At 36.3% G+C, this 9,154-nt stretch overlaps 1 protein-coding gene across 1 annotated transcript; it reads right to left on the reverse strand.

Annotated features, from left to right (window-relative positions):
• Positions 1–2,145: 2,145 nt before the first annotated feature.
• On the reverse strand, positions 2,146–6,290 carry LOC133530792 (uncharacterized). The gene is made up of 2 exons (XM_061868861.1): positions 4,533–6,290; positions 2,146–2,157 (listed from the first exon to the last, which is right to left on the reverse strand). The coding sequence occupies exons 1-2, from the start codon at positions 6,288–6,290 to the stop codon at positions 2,146–2,148; spliced, it is 1,770 nt and encodes a 589-aa protein (XP_061724845.1).
• Positions 6,291–9,154: the final 2,864 nt, after the last annotated feature.

Genomic DNA, 9,154 nt, shown 5'->3' on the forward strand with positions numbered 1-9,154 from the left:
GAGTTTGTTTGTATTAATTTTGATTGTTATGTGTTATATACTTATGTACCTGTGTACATTATGCAATAAACCCAATGTATTTCCTAGACCTAAGCCTGACATGTAACTTGGTGTTATGAATAAATTATTTGTATTTGTATTTGTATTTGTATGACATCAGACATATTTTGACAAATAAATGTCAATTTAGTACCTAAGTATTATTCTGCCGTCCTATCTCTAAAACCGCTCAAAGCTGCATAATACCAGTTTTCATTTGGACAAATATTCTAAAAGAGAAAAGAATTCTCTATCGACTGGTCTTGGAATCATATTTTTATCTGTTGTAGTTACGGAGATACAGACTCGACCTAACACGCTAACTGCATTATAATTTGATACTTCTCAATACTATAAAATCGCAAACCTACATTATTCTTCTATAAGTAATATAAAAGCGCTTAGCCAGTTTTTTTTTTAATTAATCTTTTACGTTATACATAGCTAAAACACATTTACTTGGAAAAACTATTAATATGTTTTATCAAGTATATTTTTTTTTATTAAATACTACACAAAAAAACAGTTACTATGCTTAAACATGGCTAACGTTCTTTAACCGTTTCTGTAAAAGACTTTTATTGCAATTCATGTAACAAATACATCACTAAAACCTATTTAGTGTGCTTAACGGGTAATTATGTTTGAGAAAAAGAATAATAATACAACAGTTAAACACAGCCAACCAACAATGCCATGCTAAAACCCCGCTAAGTGTAAAACATATTCCCTTGAATTTTATTACGTAAGGCAGACAGTTTAACAATGCGCAGTGCGCTGTAAGTTGTCTTTTTTATTCGGTGACTGATGGATGCATGCTTATATAAAAAAAAACCGGAAACCGAAAGTAAGTGCTACGATTTACATACAAAAATGGAGAACGATAAACCAATGATAATTCACGTCGGTAGTGGATTTCTACGTAGCGAGAACATGGTCACTACGAAGACATGATCTAATTTAAAAATCAACTATATACTTAATAGAGAGTTGCTGGAATTGCTCAAACATATTGATTTGGTCTTCCAAAGGTTTAAATAGCAAGTGTCAGCATAAACTAATATAGTAAGTAAGAGGGATTGAGCTAATGCAATCTTAGTGGCGTAATGTTTCGAACTCTGCGAAGTAATGCTTTTATATCAAAAAAAATCCTTCTAAACTCGCTCATCTGTGGTATCCATGATAGAGAAACAGCGAGATTTAAGGGACCTAGGGAGAGTAGGAAATCTAAATAGGTACCGTTAAAAATAATGGCAGGTAGAGTACTAAAATCAGTCTTGGCAGAACACTTTGACCTAGGTACCTATCACTATAACTTAAATTTCAGTGGAATTACCTTGAGACCGTGACGTGAAAGTCCAAATCAAAATGCTTTCTAAATTAGTGTTCATGTTCATGGTGCAGATAGTCTATGGTAGATGAGTAAAAGAGCCTTGACAGTATGTTTAAAGTGGTAGAAGAAGGAAATATAACGTGTTGGAGTATATAAAGTAAGGAAATGAAACGGGAGACAACACGCTGCTCCGTCCTGTGCAGGCACAATGAAGATTAAGAGCAATCCACCTCTGTTGACGCCCTACTTAATAACTATGAAACTAGTTCATTGTCACAGGAGATACATTAAGAGAACGCAATATGTCTACTAAGATGTCGAAGTCACCCGTGTTGAAAGTTTTACCGAAATCCAAGAATGATAACACCGTGATATACCATATCTGCACGTATATCTGCAGTATTTTTACAAGAGCGATAATTTTACTGTGCCGAGTAGGGTAACCGGGTTAATATGGGTTCGTGAGCGCATGTCTGTTCAAAACGGTAATTGAGCTTTGTAATATTTACTAGTCCAAGTAACTTAAGAAACTACCACACTTTAGCGGGTCCCCAAATTCAACGGAATAATGAAAGTGAAGCCTCTGATCATCTCCGCATATTGTACTACAGCCATTCCATAATGCATGAGATTAATGCTTTATTTTTATGCGAAGGGTGTTAAAAGCTGATTTTGGCTGCCCTATATAAAAACCTACTAGGTAAGGTGGGTAACTAATTATTGGAAATTCGTTTTTTATCTTATTTGTATCCATCTCGTAAGTACTCACCCGATTACAGAGACACCTGCTCCAAAATCGGCACAATTATTATGATTACTACAGATTTCTATGCCTCTAAACCCAGTAAGTAGCATGTTAACTTACCTTTTACCGTAGTAAAACTCAGGAAGTCACAAATTCCGTATAAAAAACTAGTAAGGATCTGAGAAATGATAGGTTTCAGTGTAGTCATTTAGCCTTACTAGTTTTTGAACTGGCAATCAAAGCGCGGGGGGCGCATTTTCAAAAGTGGGCTTCATTAGACACTGGGCCTTACATGGATCAGGGACCTTACAATGGTTAGTAATCTACTTCTTCACGTACATTTTTTATATAAAATTTAACACATTTTTGAGACTGACACAATTTGCGTTTTTAAAATTTTAAAAAGTTGACGACTGATTTGTCAGTATTTTTTAAGTTTTTGGTTTTATTTTTGCATGCAAATAAATACAAATACGATACAGATATGATTTAACATATTGAATTTCTCTTAAAACTTAGTAGTATAACGCAGGTTAACATGATTTTGTTAATACAATAAACCTTTTTTTGTGAATATTTCCAAGACTTAAACCTAGTGAGCATTACTAGTTCGTCATTTAACGGGGTTTTAGTATAGGAATGTGTTTGAATAAGTTGCTACGTTACCAATCATTTATTTTGAAATGTGACAGTTTCTTATATAGATTCTATGATAAACTAGCATTACCTAGTTTGCGTCTGGAACAGCGCCATCTACCAGGAAATTGGGACAACAAACTAAACATACTCCCGCCTTAAATGACGTGACGTCATTAGAAAATAATAAAATGAATCAATGTTCCAACTTGAACATAATTAAACAAAATAACAACTTATTACGGACGCAAACTAATTTTCTACATCACATAATAAAGGACATAATTTGGTTATTGAACGTTGCAATACTCCTGACGAGGTTCGTAGGTCATAAGTTCTGGTAAGTTGGTCTTTTCCAGGGTATTTTTTTATAATTCTTCCCATAGGCCAACGTCCAGGAGGAAGCCTCTGGTCTTTTATTAGCACTAAATCTCCTTCTTGGAATTCTCGAGTAGGCTGTCTCCATTTAGGCCTCTGTTGCATCCTACTTAAATACTCGGATTGCCATCTTCGCCAAAAATCTTGTACCATTCTGGTTGTTAATTGCCATTGATCGAGTCTATTTATCTTCACATCTATTAGATCTTCAGATGGTATGACATTAGTTGGTTCTCCGATAAGAAAATGACCAGGTGTTAAGGGGTTCAAATCGTCCGGATGATCGCTGATGGGCGAAATGGGTCTAGAATTTAGACATGCTTCAATTTCTGCCAGGACCGTGCTTAGTTGTTCAAATGTTAGCGTAGTATCTCCAACTATTCGTTTCAGGTGGTATTTGGTCGACTTGACACCTGCCTCCCATAATCCGCCAAAATTGGGAGCGCCTGGAGGAATATATTTCCATTTCGTCCCTTCTCTATCTAGCATGGAAATAAACTCATCTGGAACACTGGATTTTCCTTGACTCCACATTTCCAATAACTCTTTCTCAGCGCCAATGAATGAAGTTCCGTGATCACTCCACATTTCTACTACATGGCCTCGTCTTGACACAAATCTTTTAAATGCCGCTAGAAAGGCTTGTGTTGTCATGTCACTTACAACTTCAATATGTAGTGCCTTTGTGCACATACAAACGAACAAACATATGTAGGCCTTGTAAGACTTGGCACCTCTGCCTTTGCTCATTTTGACATTTATTGGACCCGCAAAATCCGTTCCGGTGATTAGGAATGGTCTGCATCGTCTGACTCTGGAATCGGGTAAATCTCCCATTTTTTGCTCTTTGTTCTTCGCATTCTGTCTTATACATGTAACACACTCCCGTACAAAACGTTTAACGCTATTTGCTGCGTTTATCAGCCAATATTTGCCTCGTAAGTATGTAATCATCATTTGCGGAGGACCGTGTAGTGTTTTGGCATGAGCTTCTCTCAATATTAACGGAAGTAATACATTGTTTTTTGAAATAATTATCGGGTGTTTTCGTATGAATTCCATATCGGCGTGCTTCAATCTACCGCCGACTCTTAGGATGCTCTTATCGTCAAGAAAAGGTGATAAAGCTAGGAGGTTGCTTTTAGATTTTAAGTTTCTGTCTCTTTTCAGGTCTTCTATCTCTTCCGAAAATTCTACTTCTTGTGACATCCTAATACATATAGTAAGTGCATCGTTTCTTTCTTCGTATGTCAGGTAAGAAGGTAAGTTACTTTTCTCTTTGTCTATAATTCTTAGCCAGCGTCTACAGTATGCAATAACACGTGTAAGTTTCTCCAGTGACGAAAACTTCTTCAATAAGGTAAGTTGTTCTTCATTCTCATTGGTTACTACCATAGTTACTATATTCTTTCTATTTTCTATTGCTGTATCTAGTGGAGTTCCTTTTTCTAATCTTATTTCTTTCTCTTTCAGCATTGCAGATCCGTTCCACCATATCTCTGTGGACATTAGTTTGGAAGGCATAACTCCTCTTGAAGCAGGATCAGCAGGATTTTGCTTAGTGTTTACATAGAACCAGTGATTAGCATCGAGTATCTGCGTGATTTCTATGACTCTATTCTTTACAAAAGGCTTCCATTTCATTGGATCTCCGTGTATCCAAGCCAAAGTCACTTGACTATCTGAATAAGCGTATACGTTGTCAAGATGCACATGTAGTGACTCAGCTACTTGTTTCAAAAGTTTACTCAATAATGTAGCAGCCAGTAATTCCAAACGGGGTAAGGAAACTTTTCTAATCGGCGAGATTTTTGTTTTTGCTGTCACGAGGAATACTTTAATTTCTCCTTCTTCGTCTATAACTCTCGAGTATATAACTGCCGCATAAGCTAATGCTGAAGCGTCTGCATATCCATGCAGTTCAAGAGTTGATTTACTCGTAGTGTGCATCCATCGATCTAAGCTGACACCTTTCAAAGCTGGCAGTTCTCTCTTATACTGTGACCACTCTTTTTGTAGTTCTGCCGGAAGTTCTTCATCCCACGAAATGCCTTTTTTCCACAAAACTTGCATAAATATCTTTGCTAGTATGACACTTGGAGCGATCCATCCCATTGGGTCGAATATTGATGCTATCTCAGATAAAACGCTTCTTTTAGTCATAGGTGTGTCATGGGAATCTTTGATATGATTAGGTATGAACAACTTATCTTCCTTAACTTCCCATATTATACCTAATGTTTTCACGCTCTCTTTGCGTTTTATTTCGACTGTCTGCGTTTCTTCTCTCTTTTCTTGCTTGTCTAATGCTGTCATAAACTCTTCGCTATTCGAACACCACTTCTTTAGTGTGAATCCTCCAGAAATTAAAATCTGTGTAACTTGTTTTTGAATTTCTATAGCCTCTTTTTCTTCGTCTGTACCTGAGAGCAAATCATCCATATAGAAATCTCGTAGTATCATCTTCTGAGCTTCTGGGTAGTCCGATCCTTCATCCTTTGCTGTTTGCCTTAAAGTTTTTATTGCCAGATAAGGCGCACAGGATGTTCCGAATGTAACAGTTAAGAGTTTGAAGTCTTCAATGGGTCCCTTTGGATCTGGTCTCCATACAATTCTCTGGTAATTTGTGTGTTCATCTTTTACTCGTATCTGTCTATACATCTTCTCCACGTCGGCAACAAATGCTATCTTGTATGTTCTCCATCTAATGAGAATGACTCGTAGATCTTCTAACAATGGGGGTCCGATTAATAACTCGTCATTCAAGGATACCCCGTTGCTTCCCTTGCATGAAGCATCATAGACTACCCTTAATTTGCTCGTTTCTCGCTCCAATTTAATCACAGCGTGATGGGGGAGCCACACGCCATTTTCTTCTTCATCTTTGGTTTCTATTTTCTTCATGTGGTTTAGCGTCATGTACTCTTCTAGAACTTTGTTGTATTCTTCTAATAGGTGAGGTTTACTTTTAAGTCTGTTCTCTGTAGACTTCCAGCGCTTCAGTGCAATCTCTCGGCTGTTAGATGGAAGAACTGGTGGCTCGTGTTTCATTGGCAGATCTACTATGTAACGTCCGTCTTCGTCTCTAGTGGTAGTTTTCTCATATATTTCTTCTACTTTGATCTCTTCTGCTGTTAGCTTGTGTTTCTCTTCATCCATTGTCTCTAGCTCCCAGAATCACTGTTGGTGCTTGGTGTTGGATTAGTGCTGCTCGTGCACGGCGTAGTACCCTCTAGCATGTCCGTCATCTCTGCTTTCAAATCAATGAACATTTCCTCGCACGCTGAATACACATCTTCTTTGAAATATTCGTATTTCGCTTTGTCTGAAGGTGTTGATATTTTTATCAAGGCTCGATTGTTTGCTACGAACTGACTAAAATAATTTTCTATGGATTCTTTTCGTGTCTTGATGTACCCTCTTGTTAATCTCGCTTTTGGTGTTTTCTTGAAGTTCGCTTGCGCTTTGAGAATTAATTCACAAATATTTTCTTGCTCAGCTATTAATCCCGGTAATTCTTGAGACATTTTGAGATATTATTCTTGAAAATTAGTAAAATTCACAGCGAAATCTTGATTGTTTTGTTTGACGTGAAAATTTTTTCACGTGATTCTATTTCCGAAATCTTATTTTTCCAAATCCATAAAATCCAATCTAGTAAATATAGCTGATTTAAAGCGGCGATTTTTCTGCGTTGACTCGTAGGCTTGTAAATATAACTTATTTATTTTATCTTCTCGAAATCTTGAATTTTAATTTTGTAATTTTGTTGACAATTTTGACGTTTGGTTTCTGAAATTACTTCTAGATGCTGTATATCACTGACCCTTTAGTTTGATTTTAGACTCTACAATACTGTACTTTAAGATCACTTTCGAATGCACTGTCTTTGTCACTTAAGTCACTTCGCTTCTACAGTTCGAAGGACCACTTTGTTTGAATAAGTTGCTACGTTACCAATCATTTATTTTGAAATGTGACAGTTTCTTATATAGATTCTATGATAAACTAGCATTACCTAGTTTGCGTCTGGAACAGCGCCATCTACCAGGAAATTGGGACAACAAACTAAACATAATGCATACAAATTACTTCAGTATGTATAGTCATTACATAGCTAAAAAACGGTTACAGTCCGATAACGTGTTTATTACAAATGTTTTCTAGGTAATATTTTAACAGATAAAATACTATAAAATTGTTCAGTACCTTTGCGGTTATTAAGCTATGTTTTGTTTATTACACATTATTCACAATTACGATACTATAAACACGTAAATTGACTTGGCCGTTATTTAGTTATTTTTTAATTGTTATTCAATTCTAAAGAACGGTTAAGGTATACTTAACGGTGTTTTAGGAGTAATATCGCACATATTTTAGTAATTATTTGCAACACTAAAACACAAAATTGTGATTTTCTAATTAATAATATAATATTTGAGGAAATGGTTTTCAAACAAAGTAAGGATAAATTTAGTTTTAATTTTTGCACAAAAGAAATCCGGAATAAATGTACACATTTTCTAGAGATATGGGTTTGAACGTTTTTTGCCCATATCTCAAAACTATAATTTGTGGGTTAGATAGGTTTTAGTGATAGGACGGCAGTATTATAGAGTTCAACAACCAAATGAAACCTTTTTTAAGGCAATTGGCTTCACATTATAATTATATACCTAATAGCGGCCCGCCCCGGCTCCGCACGGGTATTCAACATTTATTTTTTTAAATATGATATAGCCTATGTTCACAGGGGATAGTGTAGCTTTCCAACGGTGAAAGAATTTTTCAAATCGGTCCAGTAGTTTCGGAGCTTATTCAATGCAAACAAACAAACAAATCTTTCCTCTTTATAATATTAGTAAGATGAATGAAATAAGTAGGGATATTGTTTTCATCAAATATTAGGTACCTATATCAAATTATACACGTGTAAATATTAATGTGTAGTGCCAGCCTTAGTATTTTCAATGTTTCTTCACCACTGATAACGGGGTCTGCTCATTATCATCTTTGCGTTGTCCCGGCATTTTGTTACGGCTTATGGGAGCCTAGGGTCCACTTGGCAACTAATCCCAAGAATTGGCGTAGGCACTAGTTTTTGGGAAAGCGACTGCCATCTGACCAGAAGGTAAACCCACAGGGTAAACTAGGACATATTGGGATTAATCCGGTTTCTTAACGACGTTTTCTTTCACCGAAAATCTACTGGTAAATATCAAATGATATTTCGTACATAAGTTCCGAAAAATTATGTAGCACGTTCTTACCGCTAGGCTACCAGCGCTTTTTTTTACGAATATTCATACTAAGATGCGTAAAAGCAAGCCTTATCTCTTTGCTCTAGGATTGTAAATAGGACTCTAAGGTATCTTCAAGCTCAAACATCCTTCGTCCATTCTATCAGTATAGCAAACACCCTACACCCAATGACAATCATCAAAACAGATTCACCAGCAAAGGTCATTGCCGCATCGTCCTCCCAAGTTTCCTGGACATTGTCGCATGACCCCGCGACCAAAACATACGGACATACATACAAACTTTCTTTACAACGTTCCATGCAACTATCAACCTTACATGCATCCAGCAAAGTTCATTTTTTAACGAAGATTCGAAGGAACTTGCGAGTCAGTGAAGATGTTTAAGAAAGTGCAAATGAAAAAGGACTTTAATGCTGTGTGGAATGGTTTATGTTTGATTGCCTACGTAGATAGGGTTTTAGTGTGTGCGTGCGGCGTCATCGAGTCTCACAGTGATAGCTCATGTGATTGTAGGGTTTGCAGAAAATAGGGGCGGTTCTTATAATTATATAGGTACAAAAAAAATGTTAACTGTAAACTGGGGTTATTTTGAATCGCGGGGATATTTGAGAAAAATTGCGTTAATTTTTTAATACAAGCTTAAGAGTTTTTTTGATGTGGTTGGCAACCTTAACCGAAATACATTATGAAAGCGTTCAGAAACCTTTTATAGTTTAAAAATTGATGATCATTGTTTCCCCGTCGTTAAAAGAAACC

The sequence above is a fragment of the Cydia pomonella genome, chromosome 23 (assembly GCF_033807575.1).
Source record: "Cydia pomonella isolate Wapato2018A chromosome 23, ilCydPomo1, whole genome shotgun sequence".
In the NCBI taxonomy this organism is placed as follows: domain Eukaryota; kingdom Metazoa; phylum Arthropoda; class Insecta; order Lepidoptera; family Tortricidae; genus Cydia; species Cydia pomonella.